This window comes from Capsicum annuum, chromosome 11 (assembly GCF_002878395.1).
Source record: "Capsicum annuum cultivar UCD-10X-F1 chromosome 11, UCD10Xv1.1, whole genome shotgun sequence".
NCBI classification, from domain to species: domain Eukaryota; kingdom Viridiplantae; phylum Streptophyta; class Magnoliopsida; order Solanales; family Solanaceae; genus Capsicum; species Capsicum annuum.
In genome coordinates, this window is record NC_061121.1 from 10,658,021 (window position 1) to 10,673,573 (window position 15,553).

Below are 15,553 nucleotides of genomic sequence, written 5' to 3' on the forward strand. Positions count from 1 at the left end.
GCTCAACATAACAGAAACAAGTTAGACTATGCCTGAGCATTCTGTTGATTTATATAGCTGTTGGATGAAAAGGGGAGACAACAAAAGTCAAAAGAAATAGTGGAGGATCATACCACAATGCATCTGGAGGACAATTTGGAGAAAGAAAATTGAGAGGTGCTATGAAGATAGATCCAATTCCATGCAGAAACTTAAATGGAATTGTATAGTATTTTTCTACTTTTGGTGTAAAGAAGTAAATCTAGAGGATATAGAACATTTTGTAGATTTATTAAGATCTCTGTAAGTATCTTCTCCTCTCTTAGTTTTTCTTATGTAACTATTTTTGATAGTGTCCAGCATATCCTTAATGCTGAGGAATACACATTTACCGGTTTAAAAAAAAAGACTTTTTTAAGTTTTCGAGGATTATTTCTCTCCAGGTGTTGGTAGGAAGTTAGAATCTTGATCATTTAATAACTTTTGTAGTGAAACACATGAAGCAATGTTGTATCTTTCCGCGACTAGATCAAATCCCAAAAACAATTCAGGATCACATTAGTCCTGATGTCTCAGAGAAAATGGCAAGGCATTTATTTCTCTCCAGTGGTGACATTGTACAATTAAACTAGAGTTTCTTTATAGTATTAACCACAAACAAGGCCGTTGCAATGATTTGAACAGGTCAAAATATTAATGATGAGGCTCGAATTGTAAAACTAATCCCTCTAGTTTGTGGTGTAGATAACGAGATCTTTCCAAGCTCATTCAATTCTTAAATAAGAAATCTTATCTTTCTTTATCGAGATTGGGTTGGTGTGAAGTGTACCCCTGAAGAATTTCAAGTAACTGTCTTTAGCACGAAGTCAGTTGATCGAGAAAGCGGCAGGACCGTAAAGCAACACATTGAGTTGGACTGTGGTCCCGCTAACAGACTTCCCGACTGTCGAAAGTGAACATAAATTGACTAGTTTATTTAATTGACATAAAGATCTTTCTTCTATGCCTGTGAAATTGGCGTAATACCTTTTCACTAAAAGTGATCCTTATTATCATTCTAATTATCTAATATATATTATTAATCTCAAATAATTAAAGTTGGAATTTGTTTAAGTAAGATATTCGATTAGATCTTTCCAAGCTAAATTGAGAATAAAATTTCATTCAATTAAGAATTTTAAGAACAAAGATCAATATAAGTGGTCAAAATCAACTCATTGTGTAAAATTTTCATCCAACACATTTGGCAATCTCAAAGGTGTCAATAGCAATGGTGACTCATTATTTCGATGAATCACAGAAGAAGATTATGTAGACACCCTAATTTTCCACTAACTCAAAAGAAAGAAAAAAGAAAACGTTTGGACGTTCGATTGGTAATAATTAGGCAATTTTATACCATGCTATTTTGAATCATTCATATTTTCCATTCTTTCACTAGATGAATTTATCCGATGAAGCAGCATTAAGAATAGTACAAATATATCGTAGCAGCTTAACACAGTGATGGAGCTACAGCAGGTGAAGTATGGTCAGTTGAACACCTTTCTCCTAAAAATTATACTGCGTCTATATGTAGAATATCAGTAGTATCTATAAACATGTATACATTAAGCTTAGCGAAATTCCTGACTTCACTTCACCACTGGTCAACGAACCTCGATGTATCATTGAACTTACGGGTCCAAGGACTTGCATGGTTATGAGTTGTGACTATAACATAAGGAACACCTTCAGAGTCATTTCCACAGTTTCTCAACTCATCAGTCAACCTCTGGTGTTCTGCAGCTCGTCTCGCGATCCACACCATTCTGCAACTAGCAAAGAAAGGCACATCAACCGAATTTGGCTAAAAGGATTAGTCGATAACTTAGTCTAAAGTTCATCTTTCTTTTCTCGTTCATACCGAGCAGGAAGTTTATGTACCACGAAGAGTTTCCGGGTGCATTTGGATAATGTAGAGCTGTATAGTTGGTGAACATTTTCCAGCTAGTCTCTCAGTCATTAGGAGAACAGCACTGGACTGATCCTCCGTTATCAAAATCCATAAGGTGCATTTGAGTTCAAGATTCCCCGAGGACTTTCATCAGAAAAGCGTATTCATAAGCTGCTTCCTCGCATTGCCCAAAACGACCACCTTCACCAAAATGTCCTCCGCTCATGTTTGTCTGCAATATGACTGAAGAAGAACACTGAGTGCATGTTTTATCTCGTATCTTGGCCACCCATTTTGCAGCTTCCCAAACGCCAACTCTGCATAAAGACATGATATGATATCGATCCTTTCCAAGAAGTTTTTATGAAGATATCAAAAAAAGATGTCAAGAGAAAGAATCTTAACAAGCTGAAAATGCCTTAGCACTTCAGCTATACAATTGCATGCTGACGAGAACAAATTACCTGGAGTCGTTCAATGAAGCTTTCACAAGCATCGGCGGACAACAAAGTCCTTCAGGAATATTGTCATAAGGAGAATACTTCAAAATATAGTCAAAGTGGGCCTGTAATTGAGGATTTCCGAATTCTTCATAGTCTAAAACAGTGAGAGGCAAGTTGGAATCCAGCAAGCTATTGCACACATCAAGAAAAGGAACCTGGGACGAAAATTACAAACATAAGCAGCTACAACGCATCACCGTCATACAAAAAAGTTCAAGTTAGTTTTGGGAACATACAGGTACAGTTAATTATTGCAACTTTCTCATGGAGATTACTGTAAAAAGAGAATTTTCAATCATTTGGACATGTCAATACTGAAGTCTTTTAAACAGAAGGCCGAGCCTCAGGATCAGCAGCATTTTAGGCTTATAGAGAATTGTCAAAAGACACTAAACATTCTTAGATCGAGAGTAACTTAAAACAAAAGCAGCCTGCATCTAGTATATATCATCCCCAACCAAGGTACTTAGAATTCTTGTTTCCAATCCCGCTAAAGAAGATGCATATATTCGGAGAATAAATCAAACCATAATATGCATTATGAATCCAATTCAATGAATCTACTTCCGAATATGAAAGAACACTAAAGCATCCCAAGTTGGCACTTACCTTCAGAATTGCAGCTTGAAAAAGTTCAGGGTACATGTTAATAGCTGCCGCAACAAGAAGACTTCCCGCACTTACACCAACAGCTCCCAGCCGACGTTCGTGAACAAAACCCTCACTGAGAAGGTACTTGCCACATGATACGAAATCACTTATAGAGTTCAACTTGCTCATTCCACTCCCATACTTGTGCCATGAAGGATCTGGACCACCACCACCCCTGCACAAGTAAAATATTTCACCTACATGACGGTTCAAGGAAACTAAATCACAAAAGTTTTACCACTTCTATTGCATTGAGAAAATCAGTGAAAAGCTACCAAACACAAGTAACCAAAACAACACAGGTGGCTCAAAAATGCTTTTAAACGCCTACCACTAGGAATGCATCAAATCACAGTTTCCTGTACATTCCTTTTATTTCTTTTTTTCCTCTTTCTACTTATTTACTTTGTTTTTCTTTGGGAGGACGGAGCATAAAGAGATCAGAGTGACTGAATTTGCAGTTTCTTGACTAGCTAAGCCCCCAAGCAGTGGCCAAACTATGCTCAGTGAAAAGCTTTCTTGAGCATTGCCAAATATCATATCCAACATACAATAAAAGATAGCTGTACCTTACATCAGCAAATGCAATCACCCAACCACGATCAAGTAAGCTCAGGCGATCGCTACACCAACTTTTATCTAGCATTTCTCCATATGCTCCATATCCATGTAGAAGCCCAGGAGATTGACCCTTCTTATGTGCTTTATGAGAGAACAGAATAGTTATAGGAATCCTTTCACCATCATGCGAAATCACTTCTTTTTCTTGACAGGAATAAATTTCAGCAAAGTCACTCCATCTCTGTACTTCATTATTCTGAATGTTGTCTTCCTTCTTTGAAGTGGTGCCCAGAAGCTCATTTCTGCTTCTCTCTCCATTGTTTGAGTGGTACTTAGTCTTGTGGGAAATGTTAATTACTTCTTCTTGCTGAATGACAGAGAACGTTCTTCTTGACATATCATAGTCAACAATAGCATCAGGCATCTGTATTTCAAAAGGGAAACACTGAGAAGCATATTATGGTACTTGGGATTCTAGAAACGTCATACTTGATTAGAACTCAAATTTGTTTATTTCTAATGGAAAAATCAAAAGTTTAGTTTCGTGATGCTTGACGACTCTTTAACCCAACTAGTTTAGGATTGAGGCATGATTGTTGGGTTCTTCTTCAAAGGAAAAGAACAATTTGGTAAAAGAATGATTTAGTATGGGGAAACAAGATGAATTTTCATACCATACAGCACGATGTTAGCATTTGATATATTAAGAATATATAACAGAGACTGAGAGACTGCAGAAAATTTTCCATGGAATAAAGTGAGAATACCTCAAAGTGGAGTAATATGTAAACATGGTTATCAATCAAAAATGTTGTTTAGTCGAGATACAAGAAATAAGAATAACATAGTAAAGCAAAAATATGACAACCAACAGAATGCAGATCATTTGAAGACAATTGACAATATTAAATATTACCACCAGGGAAGGGAAAAAAGTGACGAGCATTACCACTGGGGAAGAAACAACAGCGCGGTATACAGATAGTGTGAAATCGTGATTCGATCCTGGAGCTATTGCACACATATCGGAGGGAAGAGGAAAGAACCATGGGCTAAGTTCATCAATTTTCATTTGTTCCTGCATAACAGGAAGATATTAAGAAGAATCGGTCAACTTTAGCCTTTCACAGTCGGATAAAAAGGAACTTTAAGGCTCATATTAATTACTCAAAAAAGTAAAACACAAATTCGACTTGGTTATAGATGAACTAGAAACGACAAAAAAATTATTGAAATTTTAGTTGTCAGGGTTCAGAGAACGGACATCGAGGCCCTAAGCTACTGATTATTCCTGGGATTAAATTAATGTAAAGGATGGAAATGCTTAGAACTGATATGGTAAACCCTGAATTGATGCGAAAAAAATGTTCTTCATGTGGCATGCCAGACTGACATTGCCTCGGAATTTTCATTTCAATAATCAAAGTTAGGGAACTTCTTTCCCTCTCCAGGAATACTGTGATGTTCATCATTTAATCGCCTAGGCAAGTGATAAGTTGGCAATTTCCCAACATCTTAACACTTTTTAAGCTTGAACTATCCTTATTCTCTGTTAATTCTCATGTTATATAACTCGTTTGTGCAGGTAATGGAGGAATATGAGGTCGAGCTATCCATACGAGTCAATAGGAATGCAAGAAGTGAAGAAAAGGAGCTCAAAATAACACTTGGGAGCTGGGAGGCTTAGAGGCCACATGCGCACGCACGTCATGAGCTGCACACGCAGGTGGCTAAGGAAGAAGAAAGGCAGTATCACCTGCGCCAGCAGGTGACCAGTGCCGGGGCAATTTTGTAAATATTGAAGAACGTGAATTTGGGGGCTTTAAAAGGGGGTTTTCAGCTCTAGAACTACATCTTTGTACTTTTTGAAGCTTTAGAAACATAGAGTGAAACCCTAAGAGTGAAATTAGTGACTTTCTTTTGCTTTTTTATTGAATTTGGATCTGTCTAATATTGGGATAATCTTTGGTAATGGAGCAGTGGTTTGAGAATTTGGGTAATTTTCCTCTTTCTCTCTCTGAGGAGTAGCTAATTTCTTTGCTTGGAGTTATGCTCGAGTAAGTTGTGATTATTGTACCGGTGTTATTTATTTGTCTTTCGAATTAGCTAATTGACATGGGTTTTACTACTATTCAATGTTTTAATCTATAATTAGAGGTTGCAAACTCTAGTTAACATTAGAACTCTTATCATCCTTGACAAATGGGATGGGGTTGAGGAATGGGAGTGAACAATAACTTGATGCATGTCATTTAATAGTATCTCTTAGACGTAAGGATACTAATTGAGGTTTTAGATTGTTCAAATAGACTTGTGAGTTGTTCGAAAGAATCCACTTGTGAGATTCTGGTGTTTGATTGACAAATTAACACTAAATACCCATAATCTAGCCTACCCATGACCTTTAGCTAAATCTATACAAATGTTCAATTACCATGCATGAACCCACACTTACAATAGCATAACCCCAAGTCCCGTTCTACACTTGACTTAAGCTCTATTTCTCTAAACTTTGAATTTTGCAATTCAACTACGATTAAATTCTTAAGTACATAATTGTTTGAAGCAAACCCCCAATTTTATTTTCTCGTTTCATTTACATTGCAGTACGAGCCAACTTCTAGTCACTCCTTAACACTTGAGTTTGAATTCTGTGTTCTCATTCCCTGAGGATTCGACCCCAACTCTTGTTGGATAAATTACATTGATGATGACTGCTTATACCTTCAAGGAGTAATTTGAGTGTCATCAGCAAGCAATGGGGAGTGATATAAATCAAGACACATTAATCAAGCATCTGATGCTTATGCAAATTTAATCAAGGAATGCTCTTCAGTCAACATAGCATGCTTTCAAAAGATATATCAGTACAGTACATGTCCATAGACCTTCTGCCTAATCAAACAGCTCTTTCTGAGTTCCTTTTCTCCTAAATGTTATTCAAAGTTCTATTGATGAACAAAGTTATTTTAAGTTTAAGAGTATACCTCACAATTGATGATCGTTCGCATATCAACAGAACATATCAATGAGGAACCCTCTTTGTTGAGAAAAAGCACCAGATGCTCATCAAACATATCCATATCTTGGATGAAAATCTCTCTGCTGGGTTCTATAATATTCTGCAGTCAACGCTTGCAGATGATTAAAAAAACAAAAACTGAAAATAAATGTTCTTGAATTAAAAAGTCTGTTCACGTAACTCAATATTGCACTTGCCCAGTAGACAAGTTGGGCAAACAAGCTGACACTAAGTAGCCGTTTGGCCATGAAAAGTTTTTACTTTTTTCCGAAAAATTATTTCACTTTAGTGAAAACAGTATGTGTTTGGCCATGAGAATTCCAAATTGTATTTGGAAAAGTGAAAACACATTTTACTTGTTTTCACTTTTTTCACTCCTACTTCCTCCCACAAATTTAAAAAAGAACTTCAATTTATATTCATAACCAAACACAACTCCACCTCCAATTCCAACTTCAACTCCGGAAAATTATGATTTTCATGGCCAAAAAGGGCCTAAATACTATGTGAAATATTTCTTCAGGAGCCAAATAACCAGCATATCATAATTATGCTGGCAGGGAACGAGCATGTAGCCTCAAATCACACAACCAAAACAACTAACTAGAATGTGGTACACAGAAATGGTACAAATCCTTCATCAGTCTAACAACAACAACATACCAAGTCATCCCACATGTGAGGTCTGGGAGGGTAGTATGTACGTTGACCTTACCCCTGCCTTAAAAAGGAAGTGAAACTCTTTCCGGTAGACCCTCGGCTCAAAACAGATGAAAAGACAAATCCTTCATCAGCCTAAAAGGCATATGTGAAAGAAATGTCAAAATAAAGTATCCACTAGATAGAATGCTTTTGGAGAATGTTTGGAAAGCTGTATATTCATGCATGTACAAATGTTTTATCATTAGGAACAGCCCTTTCTCAAATCATTATTTGATGGAAGACGACATACCTGCAAAAAGGTTGACTGCAAGTTCTCAACAGGGCATCTAGCCAAATAATACTCTCCACTCGAAGGTGAAGATTCCTCACCAACATTACGAGAATTTGTGAGAACATAGAAAAAGCCATGATGATGTTCAAGAAAGTATTGTACACCAGACACACGCTTACAAAATCTTTGAATTCCAGTCTGCAAATTGGTTGCATTGATGACATAAACCTGCAATAAGACAGCAAGCAAAACTTAAAATACATCCTCACCAATACAAAGAAGTATCTATGCCGTGGTAGAGGTAAATTTCTTGCCTCCGATGAAGTTCTTGAATTAGAATTCACAGTAATAAACTTTCCATCTTTTGTACTTGCTATATCCACACAGAAACCGGAATCATTTTCAACAAACAATGGGACATTATGAACAGAATCTGATCCCAGTTTTACGCAATGTACCCTGGCCACATAATGTTGGACGTAATAACACATCCGAATATCCAATTTAAAATAGTAATCAACTAATCATAGTGTAGAGAATTGCCTGTAAGGGCGTTGGTTCTGGTCGGATAATGTATAGAAGAAAGTACAAGAATCTTGAGCCCATTCCACACTAACAACCCCTTCAACTCCCAGGGTTGGCAGAACGCAGTCATTTCGGAGGTCCTTAATCTGAAGCACAAACTGCTCACTACCAGTAACATCAATTGTGTAAGCAAGATAATTGTGGTCTGGAGACACTCGACATGTACCCACATGCACATATCCTACAAAAACAATAACAAATTAAAATATAATGGAAATGCTTTCTTTAAAACTAACAAACACCTAAACCAATGACCTATGATCTGCATGCATGTCATGAACCTATAAGAATATTCTACTTCTTTTCTCTAAAATTTAAACACTTCATTATCCTGTATTCCTGTTAAGCTCCATATGATGATATGGATATTTTTTCAGAGCGGATTCAGTCCTAAACTCAACACACACATGCCCGACAAATAATTTACATTCTCCTTCTATCATTCTCAAGAAACAGGAAACATCTCAGTGCCTACTGTAATAACATACCAAAACAATAGTAAGTGAAGAATTTGAGCCATCTAAGACTAACTCTTACTCAAAGTGTTTAATTAGGACCTTTAATGTCTGGGATCATAAAACATCTTCCAATTTCACAAAAGAAAAACAACAACAACAAACCCAGTGTATTCCCACCTAGTGGGGTCTGGGGGGTAAGATGTACGCAGTCCATACCTCTACCTCTAAAGAAGTAGAAAGGTTGTTTCCGATAGACCCCCGGCTCAAGTCACGAGATACCACACAAACTCATAGTAAAGCACAGAACTAGATTACATAACATAAATACGGCACCCATAAGTATTAGAAAACAGAGGAAAGCACACAGATTCGTAATAAACATGGAACACGGAATCATAACAAGAATAAAAACCCCACCAAGTAATTCCCTACACTAGCGACCCAAACCCTTCTGCCCTAATTCGCGTCCTCCAGACCTTCCTATCTAGGGTCATGTCCTCGGTGAGCTGTAACTGCTCCATGTCCCGCCTAATCACCTCACCCCAGTACTTCTTCGGTCTACCCCTACCCCGCCTAAAACCATCCAACGCTAGCCTCTCACACCTACGAACCGGGGGATCCATGCCCCTCCTCTTCACGTGTCCGAACCATCTCAATCGGGCTTCCCGCATCTTGCACTCCACTGGAGTCACACCAACCTTCTCCCGGATAGTCTCATTCCGAACTCTATCCCCTCTAGTCAGCCCACACATTCAGCGCAACATCCGCATTTCTGCCACCTTCATTTTTTGGATGTGGGAGTTCTTAACTGGCCAACACTCCGCTCCATACAACATGGCCGGACGGACTACCACCCTGTAGAATTTGCCTTTCAGCTTAGGCGGCACCTTCTTATCACACAACACCCCCGACGCGAGCTTCCACTTCATCCATCCCGCCCCAATACGGTGCGAGACATCCTCGTCAATCTCACCGTTACTCTGGATCACGGACCCGAGATACTTGAAACTTTCCCTCTTACATACCTCCTGTGATTCCAGCTTCACTACTACCTCATTCTCCCGCCTCACGTCATTAAACTTGCATTCCACATACTCTGTCTTGTTTCTGCTCACCCTGAACCCTTTAGACTCAAGAGTTTGCCTCCACACCTCTAATTTGTCATTCACACCCCCCTCGAGTCTCATCTATCAGAACTACATCGTCTGCAAAAAGCATACACCAAGGCACCTCCCCTTGAATACGCCGCTTCAACACATCCATCACCAACGCAAACAAAAAGGGACTAAGAGTAGATCCCTGATGCAATCCTGTCAAGACAGTAAAATGCTCTGAGTCTCCTCCCGCTGTCCTCACCTGAGTTTTCGCTCCATCATACATATCCTTAATTGCTCTGATATATGCCAGCGGTACTCCACTCACCTCCAAGCATCTCCAAAGCAACTCCCTGGGGACTTTGTCGTAAGCCTTCTCCAGGTCGATAAACACCATGTGCAGGTCCTTCTTCCTTTCCCTATACTGTTCCACCAACCTCCGCACCAGGTGAATTGCCTCCGTCGTCGAGCGGCCAGGCATAAATCCAAACTGGTTTTCCGAAATAGACACTATCCGTCTCAGCCTCACCTCGACCACTCTCTCCCAAATCTTCATAGAGTGACTCAATAACTTAATCCCCCTATAGTTATTGCAACTCTAGATGTCACCCTTATTCTTATAGAGCGGGATCATGGTACTCCACCTCCAAGCCTCGGGCATCTTTGCCGTCTTGAAGATTTCATTAAACAATCCAGTCAACCACCTTACACCAGCCTCTCCAACGAACTTCCAAAACTCCACCGGTATCTCGTCCGGCCCCGTCGCCCTACCCCTTCGCATCCTGCGAACAGCCTCTCTAACCTCTTCTACCTTAAAACGTCTACAGTAGCTAAAATCCCGACACTCCTCTGAGTGCTCCAGTTCCCCTAACACAATAGCTCTATCCCCTTCGTCATTCAAGAGCCTATGAAAGTACGACTGCCATCTATTCTTAATGTGGCCGTCCTCCACCAACACTCTACCGGAAAATCAAAAATGCTCGATGAAAAGAAATGACAGGAATGTACAAAAACACACAAGGATGGGAAATTGATTATAAGTGCTTGAAAAAGAAACAAGAAGAGCAAAGGGACATTGTTAACGGAATAATATGAAAATGGTATACCATATCTTTCCGCAATTTCATTCCAGTCAAGCAGAACTTGTTCCTCCTTAGAAACGCCAATCACATAACTCGATAGAGTCTTCATCCAACCTTTGCTCTCAGCAGCCAATTTCCTACATAATACTGGAAACTCCTTCCCTTCTGGAATGTACTGATAGTATAACCTGTTAACAACCAAAAACATACCAATAGTCAACCAACAAAGAGCTAGATTCTCGAAACGGAATTTAGAACCAATATACATACCAATGCATGTGCTAAACCAAATGCAGCCTGTAGCAGATCATATGACAAAAAGCCCTTATTCATTCTTCAGAACATACAGTACATACTTCAGAGAAATTTTTTAAACAACTTAGTTCACACAACAGTTACACAAACTCTTAATACCAGTAGGCTTGTTTTACTCCATAACACAAGGACTAAGAAATAACAAGCCTAAGATTGTACACAATGTAATAGGCTTTACATAGACTTAAATCTCGTTCATATAGAAAAACAGTAGTTGTACAAGGAACATATGAAGGGGATTACTTTTACGCGAATAAACAAAAGTGAACAACAATGTTTGATACATGGAAACATTATAGGCATAATGCATAAACAAAACACTCAAACTTGGCTTCAACCGACAAATAAGCACTCCAAATTTGAGAGTGCACATCTGGACTCCTCAACTTGGTCTCAATGGTAACTAAAAACTCCAAACACTAGGTGGATAGAGTTACCTAGTACTTGTTACTGGTGGAGGTGACATTTATCTCGTGGAATTAGTGGAAGCGCTTGCAAGCTAGTCCAAACACCACGATTATCAAGAAAAAATCATTCTTTACTTTCTTAATCTCTGTGTAAGTCAAAATCAAACAAACAAATTAAAACGAGGATTCAATAATGTCAAAATCAAATATTTCTCCATATTTCATACCAAAACATGTATATAAATAAGTTTATAAACTAACCAAGGACCCCATAGCTCAGGTGGAGTAGAAATCTTATTAGGCATTCTACTTATTATCTCAGCAAAAAGAACCTTTTGCCCTTCCTCAGTATCCTTCATAAAATATTGAGCATATGCATTTTCTTGCTGAAGATATTTGATAAAATCAGGTATCATTGGTTTCGTTCATCCAATGGTAAGGATCATTCCACATAACCCCATGTGAAAAAACACTAGGTGATTTCTTTTCATCTGTCCTAGAGTTAGTGGATAAAGTTACCTAGTAATTGTTGCTAGTGGAGGTGACAATTATCTCATGAAATTAGTCGAAGTGCAGTGCAAACTTGCCCAAACACCACGATTATCAAGAAAAATTCATTCTTTACTTTCTTAAACTCCGTATCGAATCAAAACTAGACAACAAATTAAAACAAGGGACTAAACAATACTCAATTCAATCATTTTTCCACATTTTCATACCAAACATGCACACAAATAAGCTGAAAAAACAAAAGTGTATAGACCAGAAGATTCAAAATTCATTCTTTACTCAATTTAACTCCGTACCAAGTCAAAACCAGACAAACAAATTAAAACAAGAAATTCAAAATTCATTCTTTACTTTCAAACTCTGTACCAAGTCAAAACCAGACAAACAAATTAAAATGAATATTTCACCACATTTTCATACTAAGGACCCCATAAATCAGGTGGAGTAGAAATCTTGTTAGGCATTCTACTAATCATCTCAGTAAGAAGACTCTTTTTCCCTTCCTCAGTATCCTTCATAAAACACTAAGCATAACCATTTTCTTGCTGAAGATATTTGACAAAATCAGGATCATTTGTTTTGTTCATCCAATGGTAAGGATCATTCCACATAACCCCAAGTACAAACTATAAAATGAACTTTTTTAGCTACTGACGGGGAAGGAGGAGGAAGATTTTGGTGATGGTGGTTCTTGATTAGTGTGGAGAAAAGGAGATGAAGTGGCCTAGTGGTCAATGAAGTGGGCGAGAATCACGAGGTCTCGAGAACCAGCAACGACAAAAACACTAGGTGGTTTTTTCTTATCTGTCCTAGTATTGGTGGATACAACAGTTACCTAGTATTACCTAGTACTAGTTGCTAGTGGAGGTGGCAAACATCTCGTGGAACTAGTCGAAGTGCGTGCAAGCTTGCTGTTACAACCTTAGGAGAACCGCACCCCAAAAGCTAGCTATTAAGGTGGGAGATCCCAAGGCTATAAATACCCCACACCAATACTTTGTAGTGCCGATGTGGGACTTTGCAATGGACCATAACAAACCACCATGCTCCGCATCTATCTTCCTCGACGGCTCCACTCTAGGTAGCTTTCACTCTACTTATGTAGGTAGCTCTTTCCCAGGTAGCCCTTTTCGAGTCAGGTGCCTCGACGGTTGTGCACTAAACATTGCTAGCCCCTGCCGAACACTGCCATACCAGCGTCACCATCCCAGGCACGGTGGGCGCGAAGGGTGATAGGTGACTCTGATACCACTGTTACAACCTTAGGAGAACCACACCCCAAAAGCTAACTATTAAGGTGGGAGAGCCCAAGATTATAAATACCCCACACCAATACTTTGTAGTACCGATGTGGGACTTTGCAATGGATTATAACAAATGTTACAACCTTAGGAGAACCGCACCCCAAAAACTAGCTATTAAGGCGGGAGAGCCCAAGGTTATAAATAACCTACACCAATACTTTGTAGTACCGATGTGGGACTTTGCAATGGATCATAACAAACCACCACGTTCCGCATCTGTCGTCTTCGACGGCTCCACTCTAGGTAGCTTTCACTCTACTTATGTAGGTAGCCCTTTTCGAGTCAGTGCCCAGATGCCTCGATGGTTGTGCGCTAAACACTGCTAGCCCCGGCCGAACACTGTCATACCGGCGTCACCATCCCAGGCACGGTGGGTGCGAAGGGTGATGGGTGGCTCTGATACCACTGTTACAACCTTAGGAGAACCGCACCCCAAAAGCTAGCTATTAAGGTGGGAGAGTCCAAGGTTATAAATACCCCACACCAATACTTTGTAGTACCGATGTGGGACTTTGCAATGGATCATAACAAACCACTACGTTCCGCATCTGTCGTCTTCGACGGCTCCACTCTAGGTAGCTTTCACTCTACTTATGTAGGTAGCTCTTTCCCAGGTAGCCCTTTTCGAGTCAGTGCCCAGGTGCCTCGATGGTTGTGCGCTAAACATTGCTAGCCCAGGCCGAACACTGTCATACCGGCGTCACCATCCCAGGCAAGGTGGGTGCGAAGGGTGATGGGTGGCTCTGATACCACTGTAACAACCTTAGGAAAACCGCACCCCAAAAGCTAGCTATTAAGGTGGGAGAACCCAAGGTTATAAATACCCCACACCAATATAAACTCTATAGTACCAATGTGGGACTTTGTAAGGGATCATAACAAACCACCACGCTCCGCATCCGTCGTCCTCGACGGCTCCACTCTGGGTAGCTTTCACTCTACTTATATAAGTAGCTCTTTTCCAGGTAACCCTTTTCGAGTCAGGTGCCCAGGTGCCTTGATGGTTGTGTACTAAACATTGCTAGCCCCGACCGAAAACTGTCATACCAGCGTCACCATCCTAGGTAACCCTTTTCGAGTCAGGTGCCCAGGTGCCTTGATGGTTGTGTGCTAAACATTGCTAGCCCCGACCGAAAACTGTCATACCGGCGTCACCATCCCAGGCACGGTGGGCGCGTAGGGTGATGGGCGACTTTGATACCACAGTTACAACCTTAGGAGAACCACACCCCAAAAGCTAGCTTTTAAGGTGGGAAAGCTCAAGGCTATAAATAGCCCACACCAATACACCAATACTTTGTAGTACCGATGTGGGACTTTGCAATGGACCATAACAAGGTTGTAACACTTGCCGAACACAACAGTTATGAAAAAAAAATCATTCTTTACTTTCTAGTGGAACTAGTCAATTTACGTGCAAGCTTGTCTGAACACAACAACTATTAAAAAAGAAAAGGAATTTTTACATTTTTAAACTTCGTATAAGTCAAAACCAGCAAACAAATTAAAACGAAGGATTCAATAACACTAAAATCAAACACTTTACCACATTTTCATACCTAAACATGCATAAATAAGATAAGAAAACAAAGTTCATAGACAAACCAAGGACCCCATAGTTCAGGTGGAGTAGAAATCTTGTTAGGCATTCTACTAATCATCTCAGAAAAAAGACCCTTTTGCCCTTCCTCAGTATCCTTCATAAAACACTGAGCATATGCATTTTCTTGCTGAAGATATTTGACAAAATCGGGATCATTGGTTTTGTTCATCCAATGGTAAGGATCATTCCACGTAACCCCATGTACAGAAACTGTAAAAGGAACTTTTTTTGGTACTGGTGGAGAAGAAGAAGAAGAAGAAGGAAGAATTTGGTTATGGTGATTCTTGATTAGTGTGGAGAAAAAGGAAGATTTTTTTCTGAAGAAAATTGAGTTTAGAGAAAAGGGTATTTTGGTCTTTTTGATTGAGTTAAAGGCTGAGGAAGCCATTGTTGACGGCAAAGGGTAGGGGTGGAGTTAAAAAGAAAATGTCAAAAGGGTCCTTGTAGTTTTTTGGAATGATTTAGGACCCGTTTGTCATAAAAATCAAATATTTATTTTATTTGGATATTTTTAAAATTAAAAGAAATAAAGTTTGACATGCTATTTCAGAAATAGGGTATTTTAAAAGTTAGAAAATATAATAGTAAAAATTAATTTTGAAAAATTTA

The 15,553-nt window shown here is 39.3% G+C and overlaps 1 protein-coding gene across 5 annotated transcripts; it reads right to left on the minus strand.

Annotated features, from left to right (window-relative positions):
* Positions 1-1,383: 1,383 nt before the first annotated feature.
* Positions 1,384-15,484, minus strand: LOC107848123 (protease 2). 5 transcript variants are annotated; one of them, XR_001667822.2, is made up of 12 exons: positions 14,947-15,484; positions 10,830-10,993; positions 8,130-8,352; positions 7,901-8,045; positions 7,605-7,814; positions 6,618-6,752; positions 4,580-4,708; positions 3,639-4,054; positions 3,028-3,244; positions 2,380-2,573; positions 1,906-2,232; positions 1,384-1,796 (listed from the first exon to the last, which is right to left on the minus strand). XR_001667822.2 is itself a non-coding variant. In XM_016692806.2 (11 exons), the coding sequence occupies exons 1-11, from the start codon at positions 15,330-15,332 to the stop codon at positions 2,043-2,045; spliced, it is 2,409 nt and encodes an 802-aa protein (XP_016548292.2). In that variant the 5' UTR covers positions 15,333-15,484; the 3' UTR covers positions 1,384-2,042. The 5 variants fall into 5 exon arrangements, 2 of the variants coding, with proteins under 2 accessions (XP_016548292.2, XP_047255432.1); XR_001667820.2 differs by having other exon boundaries at positions 1,384-1,790; positions 1,886-2,232; XR_001667821.2 differs by having other exon boundaries at positions 1,886-2,232.
* Between the last annotated feature and the right edge of the window lie 69 nt (positions 15,485-15,553).

Coding starts and splice junctions, on each gene's coding strand:
- LOC107848123 (XM_016692806.2), bottom strand. CDS start 15,332: ATGGCTTCCTCAGCCTTTAACTCAATCAAAAAGACCAAAATACCCTTT. Junction 4,709..6,617: donor GAACGATCATCAATTGTGAG/GTATACTCTTAA, acceptor CCTGTTATGCAG/GAACAAATGAAAATTGATGA. Junction 2,233..2,379: donor GCTTCATTGAACGACTCCAG/GTAATTTGTTCT, acceptor GTCTTTATGCAG/AGTTGGCGTTTGGGAAGCTG.